This window comes from Coregonus clupeaformis, chromosome 26 (assembly GCF_020615455.1).
Source record: "Coregonus clupeaformis isolate EN_2021a chromosome 26, ASM2061545v1, whole genome shotgun sequence".
Classification (NCBI taxonomy): domain Eukaryota; kingdom Metazoa; phylum Chordata; class Actinopteri; order Salmoniformes; family Salmonidae; genus Coregonus; species Coregonus clupeaformis.
In genome coordinates, this window is record NC_059217.1 from 24,443,236 (window position 1) to 24,470,414 (window position 27,179).

The 27,179-nt window shown below is 43.8% G+C and overlaps 1 protein-coding gene across 10 annotated transcripts in view; it reads left to right on the forward strand.

Moving 5' to 3' along the window:
• Positions 1 to 27,179, forward strand: part of LOC121540247 (ELAV-like protein 4) — a 91,168-nt gene that overhangs the window by 57,541 nt on the left and 6,448 nt on the right. For 6 of the 10 annotated variants that reach the window (XM_041848967.1, XM_041848971.1, XM_041848966.1 and 3 more), the window contains 4 exons: positions 308 to 411; positions 5,770 to 5,923; positions 19,811 to 20,045; positions 23,004 to 23,042. In XM_041848967.1, coding sequence (XP_041704901.1) covers positions 308 to 411; positions 5,770 to 5,923; positions 19,811 to 20,045; positions 23,004 to 23,042 — 532 coding nt within the window. The remainder of the gene's footprint in view (positions 1 to 307; positions 412 to 5,769; positions 5,924 to 19,810; positions 20,046 to 23,003; positions 23,043 to 27,179) is intronic. The other 4 variants (XM_041848968.1, XM_041848970.2, XM_041848969.1 and 1 more) reach the window with 4 other exon arrangements.

Genomic DNA, 27,179 nt, shown 5'->3' on the forward strand with positions numbered 1-27,179 from the left:
CTTGCCAGGCACTTGTGTGGCGAGATTTTTTTGTAACTATCACACAGCCACAGTGGCTCTGGGCTTCTGTTGAAAGTCAACTAGCTCATGAAAGCAGGCAATGCCTGAAAGAAATATCTACAGATGTCAGGAAAATATTGAGTCAAAGTAAATCTGGTATTAATGACGCTATCAGATGTTTTTTAAAATAAAAATCACATCTAAAAGCCAGTTGTCAAGACATTATTTTGACTTGTATCTGTACCAATTTAATATGTACTGGGTAGAATTCTGTATTGTAAAAATGCTCTTCTTTCTTGTTTTACAGGGCAGAGTCTAGGCTATGGGTTTGTCAACTACATCGACCCAAAGGATGCAGAGAAAGCCATCAACACATTAAACGGACTCAGACTTCAAACCAAAACGATTAAGGTAAGTCCGTTTGGAAAACACCTTCTGTACACTGAATATCAATTCACCCAGCGTCCATGTGATAAGGACTGCACTGCTTCAGTTCCCATGTAGATTGTTGGAATTCATTTGCATACATGCAGAGAGAGAGCGAATTCAAATGAATGGGTGGCTGAATCAAAGAGTCAGACGCATTAAAAGCCGTGAGGTATAACTGATATGCTAATTAATTTATAAATGTCAAAATGAAGGTGAAATTAGAACGATTTTCAGACGGAGTAAGGAAAACACATTTATTACATGCTGCCTAAAGTTAGAGGACTCAAATTGATATTGCATTGGTTGGGACGTCAAATAAAGATGAAGGGTAAATGTGTAAGTATAATTTAATTAGTGGTATGGTTGTATTAGTGTACTCAACATCCATTTTATATAGTAGGCCTACTTTATCTCTACTTGTTGAGCAGAAATACTATATCCTCTCATATAGCTCCGTTATGCTGTTCGCTTTAAGCCATACTGTAATCTGCTCTGCTACCATAATCCAAGCCCTCTCAGTAACATATTTCTAAATCTAATCAGATCGGATTACCCTGCCGAGCTGAATGGGAAAAGCCCATACAGAATCCCCAATCCCTCGACAGCCTTGAACATGATAAGTCAACTTTGTGAAGGGAAGCAGCCACACCAGATCAACACAGCCCGGCCTGTTTTCAATCCAGCACAGTGCTTTGAAGTGGGCTCTGAGAGGCAAGGTCGTGGGAGACAGCCAACCAGAGCTGTGTGAGTGTGTATATGCCTCCGCGTATCCATGTGCGTGTCAGTGTGACGCAGTCAGCATGACCCACAGTTACTCCAGCGCAGGTCTCACCCACTGAGCGTAGCTGACAGGAGTTAGGATGAGTCACAGGGTCCGTGTGTGTAATGTCCCTCTGCCACTCTCCCTCACTAATGAACTCTGCTGAGATGGGGCACCAGAGGGCCAAGCTAGCACCCAGGCCCCCAACCCACACTACTGTAGCAGTGACGCTCCCCAGTCCTCCCCAGTCCTCCCCAGTCCCCAATGCACCAGGCATGTTTTTAGGAAGCCAGCTCACTTAGGAATCACCAGCGTGCCATGGCCAGTCCCCTTGGGCTAGAGAGAAGAGCCTTCTTGATGACGCTGTCAAAAACCATAACATATTCAGAGCTACACATATGCACACACACGCTCTCATCCCATCTCCAGCCCTAGCACAGCCTCTTTCCTCCCACAGCTTGTGTGTAATAAAGCGGGAACAATCTTCCGTGTCTATCATCCTGGAGCACACACACCGTCCAAAGAGCAATCACACCAGTAAGTGACGTCCGCTTCCCCCACACGCACAGTCCTCTTCTCTCTCTCTCTCTCTCTCTCTCTCTCTCTCTCTCTCTCTCTCTCTCTCTCTCTCTCTCTCTCTCTCTCTCTCTCTCTCTCTCTCTCTCTCAAACACACAGCGTTCCACATTGTACAGCTCCCTCTGTCTGTCTCTATCCATCTTATCCAGTCAGACGGAGCAGCATCTAGACTTCACCCTGGCACTCAGTTATAGCAGCAGAGTCCCTCTCTGCATGAGAGAGTAAGGCCAGCCCTTTGTATTCTTGCCACTGCGAAACCCATTATTTTGACTGTGCTACCCATATCAATAAGCCTTTTCTGAGTAGCACTGAAGAAAAAGGCCCCTTTTACAACTTCTAGTAAAGTGTGTTCAAGGTCATTATCTTCTTGAAATATCCATTCAGTGCTACGGGCCTTTCTATCTGCACCAGAGGTTATCTTAAGCTGCCATGAAAATGAAGACAGACTCACTAATAGCAGCAGACAGCTCTGTCTTGCAGCCCAGTGTGAGGCTCTGGTGGGAGAGAAGAGAGAGCTGCTTGTGGTGTCACTGAACGACAGTTGATACGCCAATGTGCAGAGGAAACATTTTGAGCCCTCTTTACAGAAGACACTTAAAGAACTCAGTGTCCTTGATATGACTTTCCAGTTTCACACAAGGCTTCAACTGATGAAACGTGTTTTTGATGTAGTACAATACTGTAGTTAGTATGTAGGCTCTCATGGTAGTGTACAGTAAGCCTTTGGGAATATCCATCCATTTGTTTGTGGACATAATATTCACAGACACATCACTTCCTAGTCCCTACACACTTCTCCCTTCTGGTACCCTCATAACACTTCCTCACAGTGCTGCCTCACTGTAGGGGGAAAACAAAGAGGGGCGGCACAGTTCACCACAGAGTTTCACACACGCAGGTGGTGTCTTTCTGGGGTCTTTTTCTGTCTTTTAAAACGTGGTTTCCACCTCCATGACACCTCAGAGTTTCTCAGCGCACCTCTGGTGCTGCTACCCTGTGGAGGTGTGAGAGGAAGGAGCCCGCTGGAGGTGAGAAGAGCAGGGCTACATGCTGGGAAAGAACACACACACACACGCTCGTCAAACTCCAACACACACTTCACTCTCACATGCAGAAGTACTTCTTACAGCTAGTGAAGGTGTTGATGGATCTGGGGCTGGCTGACAGGGAGCGAAGGAGAGAAAGGGATGGATTAGAACCAAAGGGGATAGAAGGAAAGACAGTTTGAAAGGAAAGAAGGGCAAAGGGGAAGCTAACTGCCAGTGATCCGATTATTTTGCCTTCAGAGTTAAACTGGATATCCTGTGATTACACTGAGATGTTTTGCATATCCATCATATTTGTACAAGTTTAACAGTGTTTGATGGCTTATGCCTCTAAATGTTAAACCTAATGAAAACCCTGGATAGAAAAGCTCCCCCAGTCAGCAATGTTAATCAGATTAACATTTTGAAAGAGGAAAACCAGATCGCAATCGAGAAATTAGAACAGCGTTTGACAAAGCACAGGGACTTTTTCAGGAGAGAGCTACGATGGCACAACTTAAACATCAAGGTCTCATTAAACTCATTAAAATACTAGCTTCCAATGTAGTGTAATTCTACAGCTTATATTGCCTTTGAAAATAAAAGTTAACGAAATGATAGCTTCTAAATGGGTGTTGCAAAGCTGTGGAGGGATCTGTGAGAGAAGGCACCCACCTCGCTCAGCTCGCACAGTTAGAGTCAGCACAAGCCATCCCCATACAACCCCCCCTTACCAAATTAGGATTGCCAAACCACCTCTTTTTGTCTCACCCTCTTTCTCTCTCTCTTTCTCGCGCTCTCATCTCTCTCTCTCTCACACCCTCATGCACAGGCTGTAAACACACTTTCTCTCCCGTTCTCTCTCTCTCACACACACACACATCTAATGTATGCGTGAGTGCATTTGTTTTTTTGTCAGCATTAACAAGATAGCGACAGATATATTTTTGTCCAATACTTCCATATTAATGATGGGGATGAGGGTTGATGGGGATGAGGGTTCATGTGTGAGCCTTTCGCTACAGTACACAAATAAAATGTAATACAACAAATGAAACGGAAGATAAATTGGCGCCTACCTACCTTTCCTCACACCTCTTCTGCGTGGGGTCTGCAAGGCTAATGTGTAAATGGATTTTAGATGAAAACTAATGTGCTAATTAAAACGAGCTCAGTCAGGTGAAGCCCTGTGATTCAAGTCATTAAAAACAAGTTACACAGACATCTCTGCCAATGCCATGGACAAAATACAATCCAATGATGTAGGCTCAAAATGTTCTCATAGATGTAAGACAAAAGCTATGCTACAGTCACGTCCATCATCTCTTACAGTGAGGGAAAAAAGTATTTGATCCCCTGCTGATTTTGTATGTTTGCCCACTGACAAAGAAATGATCAGTCTATAATTTTAATGGTAGGTTTATTTGAACAGTGAAAGACAGAATAACAACAGAAAAATCCAGAAAAACGCATGTCAAAAATGTTATAAATTGATTTGCATTTTAATGAGGGAAATAAGTATTCGACCCCCTCTCAATCAGAAAGATTTCTGGCTCCCAGGTGTCTTTTATACAGGTAACGAGCTGAGATTAGGAGCACACTCTTAAAGGGAGTGCTCCTAATCTCATCTTGTTACCTGTATAAAAGACACCTGTCCACAGAAGCAATCAATCAATCAGATTCCAAACTCTCCACCATGGCCAAGACCAAAGAGCTCTCCAAGGATGTCAGGGACAAGGTTGTAGACCTACACAAGGCTGGAATGGGCTACAAGACCATCGCCAAGCAGCTTGGTGAGAAGGTGACAACAGTTGGTGCGATTATTCGCAAATGGCAGAGACACAAAATAACTGTCAATCTCCCTCGGCCTGGGGCTCCATGCAAGATCTCACCTTGTGGAGTTGCAATGATCATGAGAACGGTGAGGAATCAGCCCAGAACTACACGGGAGGATCTTGTCAATGATCTCAAGGCAGCTGGGACCATAGTCACCAAGAAAACAATTGGTAACACACTACGCCGTGAAGGACTGAAATCCTGCAGCGCCCACAAGGTCCCCCTGCTCAAGAAAGCACATATACAGGGCCGTCTGAAGTTTGCCAATGAACATCTGAATGATTCAGAGGAGAACTGGGTGAAAGTGTTGTGGTCAGATGAGACCAAAATAGTGCTCTTTGGCATCAACTCAACTCGCCGTGTTTGGAGGAGGAGGAATGCTGCCTATGACCCCAAGAACACCATCCCCACCGTCAAACATGGAGGTGGAAACATTATGCTTTGGGGGTGTTTTTCTGCTAAGGGGACAGGACAACTTCACTGCATCAAAGGGACGATGGACGGGCCATGTACCGTCAAATCTTGGGTGAGAACCTCCTTCCCTCAGCCAGGGCATTGAAAATAGGTTGTGGATGGGTATTCCAGCATGACAATGACCCAAAACACACGGCCAAGGCAACAAAGGAGTGGCTCAAGAATATGCACATTAAGGTCCTGGAGTGGCCTAGCCAGTCTCCAGACCTTAATCCCATAGAACATCTGTGGAGGGAGCTGAAGGTTCGAGTTGCCAAACGTCAGGCTCGAAACCTTAATGACTTGGAGAAGATCTGCAAAGAGGAGTGGGACAAAATCCCTCCTGAGATGTGTGCAAACCTGGTGGCCAACTACAAGAAACGTCTGACCTCTGTGATTGCCAACAAGGGTTTTGCCACCAAGTACTAAGTCATGTTTTGCAGAGGGGTCAAATACTTATTTCCCTCATTAAAATGCAAATCAATTCATAACATTTTTGACATGCGTTTTATGGATTTTTTTGTTGTTATTCTGTCTCTCACTGTTCAAATAAACCTACCATTAAAATTATAGACTGATCATGTCTTTGTCAGTGGGCAAACGTACAAAATCAGCAGGTGATCAAATACTTTTTTCCCTCACTGTATATCTAATACCCATCTCTACCCCATTCTCCCCTTCTCCTCAGGTGTCATATGCACGACCCAGCTCAGCCTCCATTCGAGACGCTAACCTGTATGTGAGTGGTCTGCCCAAGACCATGACCCAGAAGGACCTGGAGCAGCTCTTCTCCCAGTATGGACGCATCATCACCTCCCGCATCCTGGTGGACCAGGTCACAGGTATCCATGGGTCGCCTTTTCGTTTATACACACACACAAACTAACACGCACATGCACACACACACCCACAGAAACAAACTCCCTAGCCAGCACAGCACACATGCATTGGTCTAAACACACACAAATGTGCGCAAACACATACATAAAAACACAAACGTATGTTCATCAGAGTTAATACACCCTACTCACAACCCGAGCACAGGCACACAAAGAGATGAAACCATTGTCATGATGCAGAATCATGCAGCATGACTTCCATTGCACAGCTCTTAGATCCATTTCAGAGGTTTCGTCTGCCTGCGGCAGGCTCCAATGTTATGTGTAATGTGTATTGATGAAGCAGAACGAGTACAGCACATTGTAAGCCACACTCATTTGCCTAAGCAGAATAAATCAGCCCTGGTACTGGGGCAGAGCAGAGCAGAGCAGGATCAAGTTTAGAGCATGCCGGTTTATTTGCAACTACTGTATGCTTCCACAAGACCTGTTCCACACAGCCCACAAACAACAACACGCAAAGTCAAGGCCGTGAAAAACACATCTGTTCATATGACTATAGTACTAGCTAGCCAGCTTGATATTCCCCTTACCCCCTAGAGTCTAAGCGTCTAGATGGTGATATCTACTTAGCTAACATATGTCATTATTTTAAGATTGTCATAAGATGGACCTTTTAGCTATTTGATTTTGAATTTTAGTACCCCTGTATGTATAAAAAATACATGTAAAGAAAATATTTGATGGAACATTGAATTCGGCCTTAATGCAATTAGCCTTCGTAGAGCAAAACGGATGACACGTTCGTGTTCGGGAGAGTATCAGCTTTCAGAACTGGGTCCAAATCGTTTCTAGCGCCATTTCCGGGATGTCTCCTGGTCTCATAAACACTGTTATAGTTCAGGTGCCTTCCACCGCAGGGCATAATGGCCGACACCGGCGGATGCAGTGGATTGAGACGCAGCCCATGCAAACTCAGGGATTTTGATTAATAAAAGCGTTCTAATTATAATGCTAATTAGACTCCCGTTTTTTTTTACCTAGTTTCAAACCACCATCATAAATAAATCAACCTCGGCATAGCCTAAATGGTCATGGAATAGAATGTCTGACACATTCTGCGTCTCAATAATTCATGGTATTTCCATGGTTGCACAGTTTCAGTCTTAAAAAGCAGAACAGTTTCCCAAGCATGTTCTTCACAAGCCCAGTGCTCAGCCTGCTGATCTGCCAATAGTCTCTTCTGCTTCTCCATTGTTTCCCAACCACACTCTTGAAGGGAACAGTAGGCAGGATCATAACCTTACATGTCTCACAGTGCCAGAACCACTCCACAGAGAGACAGACAAAGCTTCTGCCTCCTCAGATGCGTGTACACGCACTCTCTCTCTGTCTCTCCCTCTCTCTCCTCTCCTCTATTCTCTTCTTCTCTCCTTCTCTCACATACACACAGTGTCTGGCCCAGCAGCACATGCAGACCCAGCCCAGAAATGGCTCCCCTGAGGCAGGGGGATCCGCTGGAAGAATTTTAATGACTAATTACATTTTAGTTGCTGGTGATTAAGAAACAAGGAGGATTTTAGAGGACCACGAGAGCTCAGCGCTGGCACATCTTCCCAGTTCACAAGTACCGCTATAAAGAGGAATGGACCGCAAATTAAAACTCTCCTGCGACTCGCACAAGTGTAACTGTGGGTGAGAGAGAGAGGGGAAAAGAAAACGAGATGAGTTCAAAAGCTTTGCCTTTGTCCTTTAGTTTTTAGTGGTTAACCATTCATATGTACAGTATAGGACAGTTAATCATGTATTGATTTCAACATCATTACACACACAAATATCCAATAGCATCAACAAATGTTGGTATTCCAAATCAGAATTTCACTCCATATGTTCAGTTTCAGACATGTCTGTTCTGACAGTAGATGCCAAGCCCACATGACTGTGGTTCAGAGTGAGCCACAAGCTCCAAAGCCCAATCTAGGAATCAGTTTGGTATAGACAAATGTTCTTAAATCCACTGAAGGGGTGATTTAGTTCATTTTCACAGACCTTCATCAACCTGATGAAAATTGCAGTCAGTCTCCTGCTCAGTATCGTCCAGAAATAACTTTGTTGAGTCACAGTTTGCATAGTTCATGGAGTCAGAGAAGACAATGTTCTGTTACAAATAGTCCAAGGATTTCTGAGTGAACTCACATTGACTTAACAATAAGTCAGGACTGGGGAGTTCTGTTATTACAGAGCCTTAGCGCACATGAGTGGCAATGTCCTGATCATGAAGATTCTTCTCTCCAACACAATCAGAATATCACACAGAAGCCCTTTGGCGCAACCTCTCTGATGCAGGCCTGGCAGTCATTGCGTAACACATCCATCATGTAACCAAAGTGTTTTGTCAATATTAGTATCTTTCTCTTCTCTTCTCTCCCTCTCTTTCTATTGATCCCTGCAGAATGGATTTGCATAATTTCCCCTCTATTGGAACAAATATCGCGGAGCAGCATTTTTATACTGCATCACTCTCGCTAACCTTTATGGAATGTTGTCAGATCATGATGTTCAATACTAACAGCCGATTTAAGCTAACATCAATGTGAAGGAAATATAATATGAGAGGCTTTGATCAATAGTTAAATATTCTGAACATCTCTGCAGGTCCCAGGCATACAGCAGTCAGTCAATACACGTCTCATCAATGAGAGCAAATAAAATTGATCCGGTGAGCTTGCTTTTACAAGTTAAACTATTTTACAAGTTAGAAATGCCTGTTTCTCTTATGTTACTGAGGGTTGTTGTCTACCCCTAGTCACACAGACTACTATTGATCATACAGTGCCTTCGGAAAGTATTCAGACCCCTTGACTTTTTCCACATTTTGTTACATTACAGCTTTATTCTAAAATGGATTAAATAAATAAAAATCCTCAACAATCTACACACAATACCCCATAATGACAAAGTGAAAAAAGGTTTTTATAAATTTTTGCAAATGTATAAAAAAACAAAAACAGAAATACCTTATTTACATAAGTATTCAGACCATTTGCTATTGTTAGGTTCTAAATAACAAGGTCAAAACCGATGGACGACTAGTAAAGCTCAAACCAAGTGTATTCACCCACTGGGTCACATAGCTGCATAAGACATGTTCCAACCAGCACAGATATACAGTGAGGGAAAAAAGTATTTGATCCCCTGCTGATTTTGTACGTTTGCCCACTGACAAAGACATGATCAGTCTATAATTTTAATGGTAGGTTTATTTGAACAGTGAGAGACAGAATAACAACAAAAAAATCCAGAAAAACGCATGTCAAAAATGTTATAAATTGATTTGCATTTTAATGAGGGAAATAAGTATTTGACCCCTCTGCAAAACATGACTTAGTACTTGGTGGCAAAACCCTTGTTGGCAATCACAGAGGTCAGACGTTTCTTGTAGTTGGCCACCAGGTGTGCACACATCTCAGGAGGGAATTTGTCCCACTCCTCTTTGCAGATCTTCTCCAAGTTATTAAGGTTTCGAGCCTGACGTTTGGCAACTCGAACCTTCAGCTCCCTCCACAGATGTTCTATGGGATTAAGGTCTGGAGACTGGCTAGGCCACTCCAGGACCTTAATGTGCTTCTTCTTGAGCCACTCCTTTGTTGCCTTGGCCGTGTGTTTTGGGTCATTGTCATGCTGGAATACCCATCCACGACCCATTTTCAATGCCCTGGCTGAGGGAAGGAGGTTCTCACCCAAGATTTGACGGTACATGGCCCCGTCCATCGTCCCTTTGATGCGGTGAAGTTGTCCTGTCCCCTTAGCAGAAAAACACCCCCAAAGCATAATGTTTCCACCTCCATGTTTGACGGTGGGGATGGTGTTCTTGGGGTCATAGGCAGCATTCCTCCTCCTCCAAACACGGCGAGTTGAGTTGATGCCAAAGAGCTCGATTTTTGTCTCATCTGACCACAACACTTTCACCCAGTTCTCCTCTGAATCGTTCAGATGTTCATTGTCAAACTTCAGATGGCCCTGTATATGTGCTTTCTTGAGCAGGGGGACCTTGCGGGCACTGCAGGATTTCAGTCCTTCACAGCGTATTGTGTTACCAATTGTTTTCTTGGTGACTATGGTCCCAGCTGCCTTGAGATCATTGACAAGATCCTCCCGTGTAGTTCTGGGCTGATTCCTCACCGTTCTCATGTCATTGCAACTCCATGAGGTGAGATCTTGCATGGAGCCCCAGGCCGAGGGAGATTGACAGTTCTTTTGTGTTTTTTCCATTTGCGAATAATCGCACCAACTGTTGTCACCTTCTCACCAAGCTGCTTGGCAATGGTCTTGTAGCCCATTCCAGCCTTGTGTAGGTCTACAACCTTGTCCCTGACATCCTTGGAGAGCTCTTTGGTCTTGGCCATGGTGGAGAGTTTGGAATCTGATTGATTGATTGCTTCTGTGGACAAGTGTCTCCCTTTAAAAGTGTGCTCCTAATCTCAGCTCGTTACCTGTATAAAAGACACCTGGGAGCCAGAAATCTTTCTAATTGAGAGGGGGTCAAATACTTATTTCCCTCATTAAAATGCAAATCAATTTATAACATTTTGACATGCGTTTTTCTGGATTTTGTTGTTGTTATTCTGTCTCTCACTGTTCAAATAAACCTACCATTAAAATGATAGACTGATCATTTCTTTGTCAGTGGGCAAACGTACAAAATCAGCAGGGGATCAAATACTTTTTTCCCTCACTGTATATACTCCAATGTAGGTGACCTCCTCCTTCCCTCTAAACATTACATCTTCATTGCTAGGCAGGACGTTAAGTGATGCAGGCAATAAACTGTTCCTTCTCCCTTAATGTGACCTGACCTGACCTCGACCCCATTCCTCACTAATCCACAGCTCTCCACCCTTATCAGTGACTGCAACCTTTCCTTTACGCAGTACATTCCAAGCTTAATTTCCTCCACCATATACATTCCTCCTACAGATAACCATTAACTTCTGGTGTATAAACCAGACTGTCACTCCTCATGTCTATAGGATAACTGATGATTAACAATATTTCAAGTTTAGAAGTCAGAACCCATCAGTCCCCCCTTTGAACATTTAACTCCATACTGTTCACAATTATATAAACTTGGGAATTACTTATGAATGGACAAACAATGATAATAAAACATGAACAAAAAATTAAACACTTAGGTTTACAAACTCCGAGACTTATGGCCTCTGTTCTATAATCACACCATGCACACTCTTATTTTCATTTCTTGTCAAACACTGATAATAACATGTTCGCTGGAGCTGTTGACTTCCTCCATTTCAGCTTCTGGTTCCTAAGAGAGTGATAGCACAAGACTTGAAAAGCAAAGAGAAACACAAAACATAACAGTATTAACAATGTGTTAAGCTATGTATAATTATAAATGCAAAGAAAAAACAAAGTTTGATAATGTGACTATTCCCACTCTCTCTTCACGTGACTCTATGCCTTCAGGATACTTTTCTGCTGGGTTCCACAAAAATGAAGGCCCTAAAAAACATCCTCATGCTTTCACCCAGTCTTCCCCCTCCGGCCACAGGTTATAAGAGGTGTTCCCAAGTCATGTCATTTTCACTTTGCTCCCCATCTCCTTCCTCCTCCATCATGGCGGCTTCCGGCTCACATATTATGCAGCTGGATCTCGCTTCACGTGAGAAGTGTGAACCCACCGAGGAGCGGCTGTGGCCTTTACCGCTGCAGGTGCTGTAAGGAGGACTGTGTGTGGACCAGACCAACGCCGTCCCAACACCCCCCGCCTGGTAGATCTTGATGTACACTCGATCTCCAGAATTCAGCCTGTGCTCTCGGTTATCTCCTGGTGCCTGCTTCTCATGTGCAGCTTTCACCTGGGAATATACACACTGCAACACATGGGTAATTTCCTAACAATAGGACAACATAGAATCTCCCATTATGGCCAGATCACTAATTTGTGACATGTGAATAACAGCATCGGTCTACTCCCATCGGTCTCCCAGTTACCACTTCATGTGGCATGAGTCCTGTGGTGGCTTTGGAAGAGTATCCAACCTAACAAAACTCTGAGTCATATGTTCCTTAATCATGCTCTTCAGGAGATGTGATGATATTATTACAGTGAACTTCCCTTCCGGTGATGTTGCCTCCTGTAAACAGGGATCTGTAGCTATTCTTTCAAGCGTTGTACCTTCTTTGACAAACCCCTCACTGAAAGTTGACAATAGTGTCTGAAATTACTACACTATATCTGCTACTCCCACCATGATCTGGGTATGTGTGACGTTCAATTTAACTTAATAGTAGTCTCTATATTGTGCACAGTTAGCTGTCATCTCCTACAAGCTGTCTCCTGTAACAATATACATAGAGGAGTGGTACCATTTCCCAGAGACTCTATTACCCACTTCCTTAATTTATCAGCCACCCAGATCTCCACCCCCAGTCACATTCCATTCCGCTCTCACAATTCCTTAAAACGTTAATGCATTGGTTTTTGGGACTCCTCAGAATACACTGATAAATACATTTGCACATACATCTTTCCATCTAACCCATAACACATTAGTCACTACTACTAATCCACATCTATAATTTCAGGTCAATTAGTCAATTTCCAACAATCCTCATCCCTCCTCTGGAACAATGATCAATCTTATGTTCCACGACACCTAGAAAACATATTGACTTGAACAGGGAAGAGAGAAAATACATGTTTAAGAATTTCACCAGATTGGAGAAAGGACCGTCCATTCTTTATTTTCTATGCCAATGAAATGCTATTCTCCATGCCAGACACAGCCTTGTACATGATTAATTATACTGTATCATCCAGCAAGCCATATGTATTGATGTGTTTTAACATTAGGATTCTGATGACATTGTAAACAAAATTCCTTTATCAAATACCCCCTCATGGTTAGCCCAAGCAATCATCGAGTGAGTTCTCTAATAACCTCCCTCGTACGACACTAAAAGATAAGGTTCCTAGGGAGAAAAAAAAAAAACCCTAGACCCAATAAAATTGAGCAGTGCACCCTCCTCTCATGTCTTAGGAGCCACGCACTCTCTCTCTTTATCCAAATCATAATTAAAACATCTGATAAATTATCCAACCCAAATGTAGAATGACAGTCCTTAGTGCTTCACGTTGAGTCTACCACTCGAATTCAAGACCCTCAACTTACACTGTTAGAATGTACATTTATAAACCGAGAAAATATATAAACAGTATGTAATGTTACTACTTATATCACAGCTTTAACTTTTCCCATTACAGCCCCCGTTTTGTCCCTGTTTTACTGTCGCGAGTGGCAAGTTAATGACAGATCGGTATCTCAATGCATTCTTAACCTAGATTACAATGTATTTCCCAGTGTGTAGACCTCTGAAATCAACCTGATACCCCAAATAAACAGTTTAGGGCAACCCTAAATCATTTTATGGGCACAGTTGACCACCCCGGGTCAGGGAGTGAGAGTGCTAACCCCTAGGGAGAGATCCCGACAATACAGCATACCCAATCTGGTGACACTTGTATCAAAACAAAAACAAGAACCAAAATAATAGCACTGCCTATTAAATAAAAAATTAACAAATTAGAATATTAACATCCCATTAGAATTACAACTCTTGAACACTCCGTAAGGAAATAATTGTATCCCATAAGGTAATGGTAAAATATTATACTTAACAAATCCTAATGTCTATCATTTCTAGTGAGATTGATCAGGCCTCACCAGAAAGTCAGGACAAAGGTCATTCAACACCATTAAGTATTTTCTGTCACTTTTCTGTCCCTGTACTTCAGAAACCCTTTAAAAACATTTCAAACATTTCCATCATTCTGCGTACTCATTTTACAACCAAATTCAAAAAGACCCCACACAGTAAATCTAACACGGTATTAACACCACTAACAAATATTCATAACAGTTGGGTTGTGTGTGTGTGTGCTGGTGTGTGTAGTAAAACGCAGAGCAAAAACACACAAATGGCCAGGCCTTACTTATCTGGGAGCTCCCTTTACAGCCGGATCCAGATACCTTTATATTTATAAAACTGCAGAATTTCTCTACCTGCTCTCCCAAGACAACCATCTCGGGAAACATTTCAAAGAGAGAGATAATGACACCCCCTCCTCACCTAGAAGAGAAAGTGTACATTTCGTTAGTATTCACTATGCTACATCTTAATCAGCAACCCAAAAGTGTTAATTACAAACAAAACATGAAAAGGATAAGTCCACTGTCCTCCCTCCAATCATTAATCGTTTGTTTTAATCTACCCCAACGTTTCTGTGCCCTTAATTTAGCATGTACTACCCTTAAACACGGCAACATTTATCTTGCCACAGAGTCTAACAATTTACTCCCGTATATGACTGGAGTCTCTTTTGCCCATGATTCTCCGTAACCACCACACCACAATGCCCTTCATGTTCATGAACAAAAATTGTAAAAGGTAATTTTAGGTTTGTTAACCCCAATGCTGTCGCTTGACAGAATTGCTTCTTTAAAACTCTAACAATTACTCACAATATTAACTCCAATCTAATTCCTCATGACCCATCCACCCTTTCATTCATTCTATAAATCTATTTCAGAATAAGACGACATAAAATGCAAATCTATTTCATAATAAGACAAAATGTCCCAAGATATTTTTTTTTTTAACAAGGTTTTCTGAGTTCGCAAGGAGTGTTTGGCCTGGTAATTTTTATTTGTTATCTTCTTAGAATCCATTCCCCTGGCATTTCGCATAGATTCTCCACTCCCTCCCATGTAATGTCACTCATGGATCTCGGGACCTATCCTTATGGAACCTACCCTACACCATAATTTACAACCGGTTGTTACACAATGGGCCTACTGAATAAACAGGCCTTTATGGTAGAGTGGCCAGACGAAAGCCAATCCTCAATAAAAGGCACACGACAGCCCGGTTGGAGTTTGCCAAAAGGCACCTAAAGACTCTCAAACCATGAGAAACAAGATTCTCTGGTCTGATGAAACCAAGATTAAACTATTTGGCCTGAATGCCAAGCGTCACGTCTGGAGGAAACCTGGCACCATCCCTACGGTGAAGCATGGTGGTGGCAGCATCATGCTGTGGGGGTGTTTTTCAGTGGCAGAGACTGGGAGACTAGTCAGGATCGAGGCAAAGATGAACGGAGCAAAGTACAGAGAGATCCTTGATGAAAATCTGCTCCAGAGCACTCAGGACCTCAGACTGGGGCGAAGGTTCACCTTCCAACAGGACAACGACCATAAGCACACAGCCAAGACAACGCAGGAGTGCCTTTGGGACAAGTCTCTGAATATCCTTGAGTGGCCCAGCCAGAGCCTGGACATGAACCCGATTGAACATCTCTGGAGAGACCTGGAAATAGCTGTGCAGCAACGCTCCCCATCCAACCTGACAGAGCTTGGAAAAAGTCAAGGGGTCTGAATACTTTCCGAAGGCACTGTATATTATTATATATTACAATAATGAGCATGTAGAACATTAATATGCACTACACACATACTGTACATACAACCCCTATTGAATTTCTACTTTATCAATCAGTATGTGACTTCCTCTCCATAGACACATCTACACTCTTACAGTGGAGGTTGATGATAAATGGTGTAATACATTCTGGCTCAGATAAAATAAGACCTTGTACAAGTCCTCTCTGTCCTGGTGTCTATAACCCACCAGACTCCATAACATGGAGTGTATTACATGGTTACTTTGGCCTGCGGTCACACATAGAAGCAGACAGATGGCTTTAACTCAGCAGAGAGCACCTACTGTAAGCTCTTCAGAGGTAGGTTTCTATCCCACTGCCTTTTCAAAGTCCATATGTATCTATCCCCACAAACAAAGTTACATAAAACAAGGACATTTTTTCTCTCTTGTTCTATTTCTCTCTCTCTCTGATTAGGAGGCGGTAAGATTATTTTCTTCTTCCATTCTATTTAGTGTGTGTGTTTAATAAATGTTCCAAACAGTTGGCATAGCCACTTAAAAGAGTGGAATGAGAAACGGCAGGAAGTGCTCAGATTTGGAGAGCAGAGCGAAGGCTTTCATCAGCCACCTGGCCAGATTATCAGATCTCCAGATTTCCCAGAGGAATGTTTGCCTTATTGTCCCCGGGCTGCGAGCGTAGTGTTGTGGAGCGCCCTGGTAGCGCCCAGGTGCAGTGGGCGTGCAGAAATCTTTGTCAGGGCACCGGCAGCTCCTTGCCACTGTCTTTCCTTGTTCTGGTTGGGGTTATTAATAAACCAGCCATTCTCCGGGTTCCTGTGTGCTGGGAATAGATACGTACAGGTAGAGTTACATAAGCCCTGCTGATTACTGTGGAGGAAAGTGCCTGTAGTACATTTGTGGCCTAACGCTGTATGGCCTGTGTGTAAGTGCTGGAACCGGCTGAAGCTGCCTGCCTGTACCGTCTGCTTCCCAGCCTCCCTCAGCCTGCCTGTTTGCTTTGTTTTGGTATGCTGTAAAAAAACAAAAAAAAACGCTAGAAGCTCATTATGTTAATGCTGAAAAAGCCAGTAAAAAAAAGCCACTATATCAACACTAAGACAGTCATTTAGTTTTTTTTTTACTATTAGGTAGATGACTTCTGGGATCGTTTTCTTCGATTTCTGCCTTGCTTGAGGAACCCCAGATGGAATCCAAATGATACCCTACATTAGATTGTCCTCCGAAGCACCAGCTATCAGCAGTCTGACACACAGACCTGCTTGTATGGAGTCTCTCTGCCGCTGTATCACAGTCAAAGGGCAATGTCGCCTAACCTGCTGTGGTGTAATTGCATTAGGCCAGCCGACCTTGCAGTGCAGTAGCAGTGTTTCTCTTCATGCCCAGAAGGTCTATAGGGCAGTGAAAGGAGAAATGAGAGGTGTTACTGTTAGTGGGGTCAAAGACTCTCTCACCTCTCTCCACAGCACTAGCGTATAGGCACAAGACCCTCTCACCTCTCTCCACAGCACTTCCATATAGGCACAAGACCCTCTCACCTCTCTCCACAGCACTTCCATATAGGCACAAGACCCTCTCACCTCTCTCCACAGCACTTCCATATAGGCACAAGACCCTCTCACCTCTCTCCACAGCACTTCCATATAGGCACAAGACCCTCTCACCTCTCTCCACAGCACTTCCATATAGGCACAAGACCCTCTCACCTCTCTCCACAGCACTTCCATATAGGCACAAGACCCTCTCACCTCTCTCCACAGCACTTCCATATAGGCACAAGACCCTCTCACCTCTCTCCACAGCACTTCCATATAGGCACAAGACCCTCTCACCTCTTTCCACAGCACTTCCATATAGGCACAAGACCATCCACCTCTCCACAGCACTAGTGTATAGGCACAAGACCCTCCTACCTCTCCACATACACAAGGACTGAGCTAGTCCCCATATACCAATGCAGTAGCCCTCCACTCTTCACACCCATTTCTTAAAGACACCACTTCAATTCATCACTTCATTCAAGTGGCTGGGGTGTTTTCCTCAGATCCCACCCTGAATGTGTTTGCAGCCTTCATCTCTATGCCAAGCACTGCTGGTGTGTAGACCTCTTCAAGCAGCTGCAGCCTGGTGCAGTTCAAGGCCAATGGGCTTAGAGGACTGGTGCTTGTCTTCTCTCTTCCAATGAGGTGTGATCATATCCCCACAGGAGAAGAGTCCACAGGGTGTCAACATGTCTTTCACAGCTCTAGAAACAGTGAAATAAGCACCTTGCATCTCAAAATACTGTAGTCTTATAATGCAACCCCTCCTATTCCACAAGGGACATTCTTGACAGGAGTAGCTAGTGGGTTTATGTATAACAAACAAACTACCCACTGGGCACAGACGTCAGTTCAACGTCAAGTTTTGAATTACATTTGGTTGAGTTTTCAGCTACCGTGAATTCAACGTGAAATCAACAAAAACATTCACCATGTCATTGGATTTAGGTTAAAAGTTGGGTTAAAAAAAATCCAATTGATTTAACGACGTCATATAGATTTTTTGGGTTGAAATGACGTGGAAACAATGTTGATTCAACCAGTTTTTGCACAGTGGGTATGCATAAAGTAAAGTTAGTAAAACAAAGCCCAACTACGTTTTTACACACTAAGTGTCTAAAACATTAGGAGCACCTTCCTAATATTAAGTTGCACCCTCTCCCTTTTTCCCTTTTACCCTCAGAACAGCCTCAATTCGTCGGGGCATGGACTCTACAAGGTGTCGAAAGCGTTCCACAGGGATACTGGCCCATGTTGACTCCAATGCTTCCCACAGTTGTGTTAAGTTTGCTGGATGTCCTTTGGGTGGTAGACCATTCTTGATACACACGGGAATCTATTGAGCGTGAAAAACACAGCAGCTTTACAGTTCTTGACACACTCAAACCGGTGTGCCTGGCACCTACTACCATACTCCGTTCAAAGGCACTTAAATCTTTTGTCTTGCCCATTCACCCTCTGAATGGCACACATACACAATCCATGTCTCAATTGTCTCAAGGCTTAGAAATCCTTCTTTAACCTGTCTCCTCCCCTTCATCTACACTGATTTGAAGTGGATTTAACAAGTGACATCAATAAGGAATCATAGACTGGTGAATCCGGGTGAAAGCTATGTCATGGAAAGAGCAGGTGTTCCTAAAGTTTGTACACTCAGCGTAAAGTGACAAACAAATCAACAGAATATACAAAAACAGTATGCACTAGTTACCACCTAGGAATACTGGTATGACACTATTTTCTCCCGAAGCAGCAGTGACCCTAGTTTCACACCGGAGCCAGAGCTGTATGCCAACAATTCAAACCCCTTTGGAATAACAGGCTATGTGTTCATTATTTTCTAGCTGTGACAACCTAATTATAAATTACAGATACAGGGAAGGCAGGGAGGGGATTTAGAGAGATTGTCAAGAGTGGCAGCAACCCTCAGTGAAAATAATACAGCATTAGAGTGAATGAAAGTATTCGGCATTGGAGAGATTGTGTGTAAATGTTTGTTCAGGGCTGCACAAGAAGACAATGAGATAGCGGAACAGAAAAACTTAAATAAGCGCAAGCTGCATTTTGAGAGCGGAGAGTGAAATGACAATAAAAAGTGTTTCTGTGTGTGGTGTAGAGATGCCAGTCTGTGCACACACAGTATTATGCAAATAGTCCTGGCAGCGTGCCGTCACTGAGTGAGGGTCCCCAGGGCCAGTCAGCGAGCCTCATTAACAAAATGAGAAGCACGCGTTTATGGAGACCAACAAAAGACCTTCCGGGCATTGCGTCTCTCAAATGTTACTTTCAGGTGGCGGTCAAAAAACATTGCCTTGGAAACGACTCAAATGTCGCCGGCAACATGATGTGAGGCCTGAGTGTGTGGCCTTCAGCTAGGAGGAGAGCTGCAGTGTGTGCTGAGTCCAAAGTGCCTCACGCTGTAGCCTCAACGAGCTGTGAGGAGACGCAGCACTACAGCAGCTAGCACCCAAACAACGTAACAGCATTTCTGCATCAGCAAGCATCAGCTCCACTATAGCCTGCTCTCATGCTCTTCGTGAGAGAGGAAGACAAATTAACTGTCTCTTTGACAGCACAGGAAATCATGGTGGTGCCTTCGCTTTTCCCTCTGCCCTATCCTGTCTTCTTCGTATAACCCATAAAACAATCCCTCTCAGAATGGAAAACAAATCATTTCCAACTCATTGTATCCCTTTAAAAAAACATTGCTTTATACATGACTAAAAAGATAACAGACATCCTCTCTGTACCATGTATGAAAAAGAGAACATGGGATGTGAAATGTACAGTATGTGTGTGTAGATGTGTGTGATCTAACTGGAACCACGTGAAGTAAAAGGACGCCCCTCCTGTTTGTGATGTGTTGGCCCCACAGGTGGTTCGCGGGGTGTGGGATTCATTCGCTTTGATAAGAGGATAGAGGCTGAGGAGGCCATCAAGGGGCTGAATGGACAGAAACCCTCTGGAGCTGCCGAGCCCATCACTGTCAAGTTCGCCAACAACCCCAGCCAGAAGACCAGCCAAGCCCTGCTGTCCCAGCTGTACCAGTCCCCCAACCGCCGGTACCCAGGCCCCCTCCACCACCAGGCCCAGAGGTTCAGGTAAACACCTGGGGCTCACAACAAGGGTCAGAAGGTCGTGGTCAGGTTCAGCCATTGGGCTATTGGTTCAGAGAGATGTTTTTACTGTAATATGTACTGTAAAGTTGAGTATGGGATTTTAATGTCTAATTGCAACGATCAACCACTTTGTGAGTCATCAATCACCAATGAGATCTCTGATTCTTGGTGCATTCAACCAAGAACGCATTTTTGTTCCAAAAGAGTGGGTTTCCTGCAGCTCCACCCATATCAGAGAAGAACTGTTCACAAGAGACAGTGGGGTTCTGTCGTTCACAATGTCTCCATCACATCACCTCATCAGATCACCCTCCTTATTCCATAATGAAACAAACTGTCATCCCCTCTCACCATCCAAGGTTAATTTCCAAATCAAATATACCCCATGATACTCACTGATTCCAGACTGTAATCCCAATGAGAATATTTAAATTATGATCTTAATGAAAAATGTATTTTAGATTGTGGCGCATATTACAGAAAGGTTAGACCAACAAAGTTAGGAGATACAGAGCTATCTCACTGCCTGTAATACACATAGGCCTCACCATTACAACCAACAGCCCCAGGACTAAACCTAATCCACAAACTCCGACAGAAATGCATCACATATCCTGTCAATGTCGCCCATTTGCCACCATTAAATATAATGCCTGTTTGTCTGGTCCTCCTCTAAGAAGCAAACAAAAAAAAATAGAAAAACAGTAGATTTCAGTTATTAGTGATGCTCCACATTACTAATTACAGTAATAAGTCAATTAAGTTTATTATATCTAAGGTATGAGCAGGTTTTAATTGAACAGATTTTTTAAACGGACCTTTCCCATTTACATGCATTGAGAGGCATCACAAAGGCCCTATTGTGTGCTGTGGGCTTGGAGAGGCTGTATGAAAAGCTGGCATCCAAGGTAGGTTGGTTTTTGCAGCAGCAGCCCAGCAGATGTCTCCAGCACAGCCTCCTCAGAGCTTCCAGTCAATTGACTCATTTACCCACAAAGCAGATTGCTCAGTCCCAGCCCACATAATGGTGTAATTGCTGCCTTAATGAGTCAACATATTTTTGTGCTTTGTTTAGATTTTTTTTGTCAGGTTCACAGACTGCATCTCTGCCCAATGATGACCTGTAGCACATTCAGTGTGTTTTGAAGTACTTTAGAATGGCCCCAAGTTCCCAACCCTTCCATTAGGCTGAAGGGCTTAATAAGACATGAGACAGTGCAGACCCATGTGATACATGAAGGTCATTGAGTGGCCAAGCAGGCCGCATCCAAAAAGCCTCTGATTTATGTGGCTGAGTGGCTTCCATCCTTGGCCCACTGAGCACAGTGACTATCTGTCTGCATGACCAGCCTGGTTGTTCCTCCCAGCCAGCTAGCAGCACTGACTAAAGCCCAAATCACACGGAGAGACGCCGTCAATGGTGTCCAAATTTGCACGCAAGAGTAGAGAGCGTCAATTCACATACACTGCATAGCGTATGCCAACTTAATTGTCATGAGAATCCATAATAAACAGTTGTGTTTGTTAAGTTCGCTATGTAGCCCTTGTGAATTGTTGTTGTATGTTCCTTTGACTCACCTTATATGTCCTACGGGAGCCACCGTACCTGCCTGCTCTAAACAGCTGTTATGTTAGCTCACAAACGTTTGTGAGGACAGTTGTAGCTAATACACCCAAGCAGTTTGTAAAGAATGTATCTAGTCTCGTTCTTTCTACTAACAGTATTCTCTCTTGAAATCGGAGTTCCTCGAGTTTCCCAGCCCTAGCCTGCCTAGTCTATATGCCTGTGATCGAAATCAACACAGGTAGGCATAACATTATTGTTTTCAAATATGTATTATTGGCACTGGCAGTATTATTATAAACACTAAATAGATGTAACAATGCCTATTTTCTGGCAATTTATCTGTTCATTTTACCAGCATGGCTTTGCGTAGCTGCGTAGACGCAAGAAAAATAGACTTGCTTTCTAAATTTGACGCGCTATGATGCTGTTGACGCCGTCTGTTTTCTCTCATTCACTACCGTGCATTCTAATTCCAGCGTGTTCACGTGCGTAAAAAAACACTTTCCGTTTGATTTGGGCTTAACACACACCATCCCATTGGAAATGTTATACCCTTTCCACATGGAAAGGTGTCAACAGAAAACAAAATGTTTTGGTCAGTTACTGTTCAGGTAGTGTTTTTAGTTATTTTTAAACCATGCAACGTTATACCTGTCATCTTCCTCTCTTAAAACCTTTACCATCTCTCACAAAATGCCAAACCATTACACTGACAGAACTCTGGAGAAGGGGACATGTCTTCATTTTTTTATTATTATTGTAGGCTTCTATTTAGTACTATAATATAAGTACAATTTATCTCACAACCTTCTTGAAAATTACAAACATAATGCCAAAGTACCTGAGGGGCAATTGGAATAATGATGCCTCACAGTTTATGAATAATGAATAATCATTATTTCATTATGCTGTCCAGACTCAGGATCGACATTGAATTTAATGAGAAAGACAAGATTTCTAAATTTTCTTTGACGTAAGTACTATGGCTTAACTCCCAATTATAAATCACTTATCAATTATTTGACCTCAACACAACAGCAGAGATGTACAACGGAACCTCTGAAAGCCACATTCAGCATAAGAATGTGTAGAGAGTGAGAGTGCTCTCCATAGGGCCTCATGCTCTCAGTGTGCTGGCTGATTGGGCGTCAAAGTGACCTGTTGTGATAGCGCTGTACAGTACTGTTGCTAGCTAGCCTGCTGCTTTGTTACTGTGTGAATGACACCAACCCTGACCGGTGTGGCTCCTCAGTGTAATGGCCCATCTCTGGATGGCTTTCTTCTTTGATTGAGGCAGGGATGTAGCATTAGTTCCATTGAGTGAGTCGACCATCTGCCTGGCATTAACCCCAGAACCCTCCTTCTCTTTACAGGCTGGACAATTTGCTTAATATGGCCTATGGCGTAAAGAGGTAATTAAAACTTCACTGAATGCCAAATGTCCATGTTGACAAAATGATTTATATCTTGTTTTCTTCATTTTTGGAAGTCACTTGCATTTGATTCAGTTCAAGGTTATTCTGCGTTGATTTGTTTGGTTTTCTTTAGGCTTGTTTAATTTGAATCCACCAACCACTAGTCCAAAAGGGAAAAAAATGGTATTTTGTTTTCTAATGTTCCATTTGCTTTGTATGATGACTGCTGACTTTTACATTTCGATGCTTTGGATAGTTTATGTGTATATTTCTGTTCTCTTGTGTGTAGCTCTTGTTTTCAGGTGTGGTTTTCTACCAGATTCAGGTACTCTAGTCTAACCTCTGTCCAGATCTATATGTTACATTGGGATCAAGCTCAGTTTGGAATCACCTCATTTTAAAGCAGATTTACTGTATCAAACCACCCAATTCAATAGGACTTTGCCACCATTTTTTGTAATAATACATGTATTACAATAGGTTATAACAACAGGCACAAGTAGTGATGGGTGTTGGGGTTAAGGGGTCAGCGGTCAGTAGGGGGCGAGGCTGGAGACACCTGGATCCCTGCAGGAAATGCTGTTTCACTGAAGCCAGTTCGACTTTTGATCACCTCCGTTTGCTCATATCTTTTGCTTTTGCTACTGTTGATGTTACATAAAGTGAAGCGGCTCTGAGACATGATATCAGCTGATTACATTTTGTTGCATGTTACAGTAATCAGTGAGTTCCTTTGATGTTCCCGCACTCGAATGGAAAGGCTGTGATCCCAGATGTAGCATGAAAAAAAGAAGTATTTTCTTTTTTTCTATTTTTAAATGGAATGATTAAATAGCTTGTTCTATGATGAGGGCCAATCCCCTGAATTCATCGGTTTCCATAATAGTGATTAGCATTCATTTCTGCTCGGCAGAATCAGAGAGCGAAGGCTCTACTATAACACAGTGACAGAATGATGCATTGGAAAGAATAACACCTAGCTCTCCCTCAATGTCCCAGGCAGCAACTCGTTTGTCTAGCATTCCTCGGGCGACGCAGCACTATTTGTACGGAAGGGAGATGCAAATGATCTGACCAAGAAAATTACCACAAAAAGAAGAGAAAACATTTACTTAAATATATTTACTAATATGCTGCAGTGCCTGTTGGTTCAACAACACAGCACCAAGGCAAAGACTATGAATATGTACAAACTGTCAAAGCAGTAGTGTTTGGAATACAGAAATCCAACAGGCCATGCGTTTAGAATAGCCTCTTGCCTGCTTAGCACATGGTTTGAAGTGGTGATTAATGAACAAAGGCAGGCGTAGTAATAGTAGTCAGTATGCTTTAAAAGTGAGCAGTACAAGGTGGAGGTGGGAGCTAGTGGAGGGTGGGATCGCTGCAGGTCAGCTATGGAAGAACAACACACCACTGTAGTCTCTTCTGTGGCTCTGTTAGCCAGCCTGCATGTCTCTGACCCTCACACACTCACACACACCTGCATTTGCATCCATATGACCATGAAGTTGTTCTTTCTCCCAGACAGAGAAATCAAAATACAATTGAACGTGTTAGAAAAGGCCTTGAAGTTACTAGAGGTTCCCTTTCAGTCTGTCACTCGGTATAACATACTATTGGGAGTCAAAGACCAATCATATTCACCTGAAGAAAACTGAAATTACGGCCAACGGGCCAATGGATGCCGAGCCCACCCTCAGAAACCCTGCCTTCCTGGCTATAATACCAGGGCTCGCATTCATTTCCTCAATTCTTCGCTCTTCAGCTCGCATGTCACGCAATTTACAAGCTTTTCAAGCACACAAAGACTACGAGATTCGGCTCCGACTTAGGTGTCTGTTAGTGGGGAGAGAGTACTCATCCCCCTAGATGTTGCGAGTCTTGGGTCTTGGTATTGGTTTTTGTGTTTGCTAAAAGCTAACTACTTTCTGCTCTGCTTGTGTAGCTAATGCTTCCTTGCTTGGGTAGGATTCGTGTTTGCTAAAAACCCACGATTTTCTGCTCTGCTTGTGTAGTCAGTGCTTCCTTGCTTGAGTAAGATGGCCAGTGGTAAGAGTAAGTTAAAAAAGGCTAACCTGAGTTTGAACCTCCGACCTTTCCCTAGGGCATGTGGTTTCACAATTAAAATAAAAGACACTCACGAGTGCTGTCCTGTTTGCCTGGGGTGGAGACACGCTCAGGAGGCTTTGGCTCGGACCAGTTCATGTGACTATTGTCTCCGGCTGGGTTCAACTTCCATTGGGGGTCGGGCTGACTTTGTGAGAAAAATTGGGTTAAGCGACCTCAGGAATGGGGTTGTCTGAGGCCAGGAAAGAGCAGCAGTGGTGGTCTGAGTTTATTGGGGTGTCATCCAAGCCGAGTGAGGCTCATTCCGGTTTCTCCGACTGTGTTCAGAGTCCGGATTCCGGGGATGATATACTATCTCTGGTTGGCTCTGGAGGGTTTTCAGAGTGTAAATCGGATGACATCAGTCCGGGGCAGCCTAAAGCCCCGGCTTTGGATTCGGCGGGGGAGAGTGAACCATTGGTGGTTAATGCGCCTTTGATGAAGCTGTGTCGTAGAGTGGCAGATCACCTGGCTGAGGGTGTGGCAGCCCGGTCTTTGAATGTGGTCACAATGCTGTGCATCCTCCTTTTCGTGGCGTCATTACGTCAATGGTCCCCAAGGTCCTAGCGCCTGTCTTGAGAGAGGAGATTTCTTCTCTCCTTCAAAAGCAGGCTATTCTGGTGGTCCACGTGTCAGAAGTACAGAGTGGTTGGTACAGCCGGTACTTTTTAGTTCCCAAGAGTGATGGAACATTGCATCCCATCCTGGACTTGCGTGTTTTAAACAAACACCTCAAGGTTTGCAAGTTTAAAATGCTCACACTAAAATGCTCACACTTCACACCCTGCGATTGGTTCACGTCCATATATCTGAAGGATGCGTATTTTCATGTGGCTATACATCCTCCATTTCGAGGGTATGGCCTAAGAGTTTCTGGTCCTGCCTTTCGGGCTCTCCCTATCATCTAATATATATATATATATATATATATACACGTACATACATACACACTTCCTGTCCCTCCAGGGGATCAGAGTATTGGCCTATCTGGATGATTGGCTGGTCATAGCGGAGTCAAGGGAATAGGTGGAGCTCCACACTGCCACACTGGTTTCCCATATTCAGTCTGTGGGGTTCATAGTGGATCACAAGAAAAGTTTGCATTCCGGCTCTGTCTGGCACGGTTTCAGCTGGGGCACTCGGTGCCTTTTCACTTGTGCCTGCGGTTATTGGGTCTGATGGCCTCTATGATAGCTGTGGTGCCTCTGGGACTTCTGTTGATGCGTCTGTTTCAGCGCTGGGTGATTGCTACGCGTCTGGACGCATCTCGCAACATCAGTTATCAAGGTATTCCTGTCGTGCCTAAGGACGTTGACTCCTTTGAGGTACCCGTGACTGCTGTTTGCAGGGGGTTCTCATGGGCTGGGTAGTGTCCCGCAGGGTGATCATGACAGACGTATCCTTACTGGGATGGGGAGCTCTGTGTGTGGGCTACTTGGAAAGAGGGATTTGGTCAACAGCGCAAAGGGCGCTGCATATCAATTACCAAGAGCTACTGACTGTTTTGCTAGTGCTGAGGCATTTCCTTCCGATGTTGGAGGGGCATCATGTGTTGGTAAGGTTCGACATCAGGATGGCAGTGATGTACATCAGCAAGGCAGGGGGGACGCGGTCTCTCTCTCTCCTCGCCCGTTATCTGCTCGTATGGAGCAGTGCGCATTTCCTGTCGCTCAGGGCAACGTATCTTCCCGGATCTCTCAACGTGGGTGTTGTTCTACTTTCCAGGGGGGGTTCTATCTCTATGGAGTGGAGACTGCACCCCTTGGTGGTTGCCCAGATATGGGACCGGTTCGGCAGGGCTGCCGTAGATCTTTACGCATCGCGAGAAAACGTGCATTGTCGTCTATTCTTCTCAATGAGGGATCTGGGTGCTCCGTTGGACCCTGCTCTAGCTGAGTTTCCTCCAGTGGACCTGATTCAGGCCACCATGGAGCGGGTCCGTCAGGAGGGTCTGTTGTTGATTCTGGTGGCTCCCCATTGGCCCAGACAACCCTGGTTCCCGGAGATCATCTGCCTGTTAGGCGGGGA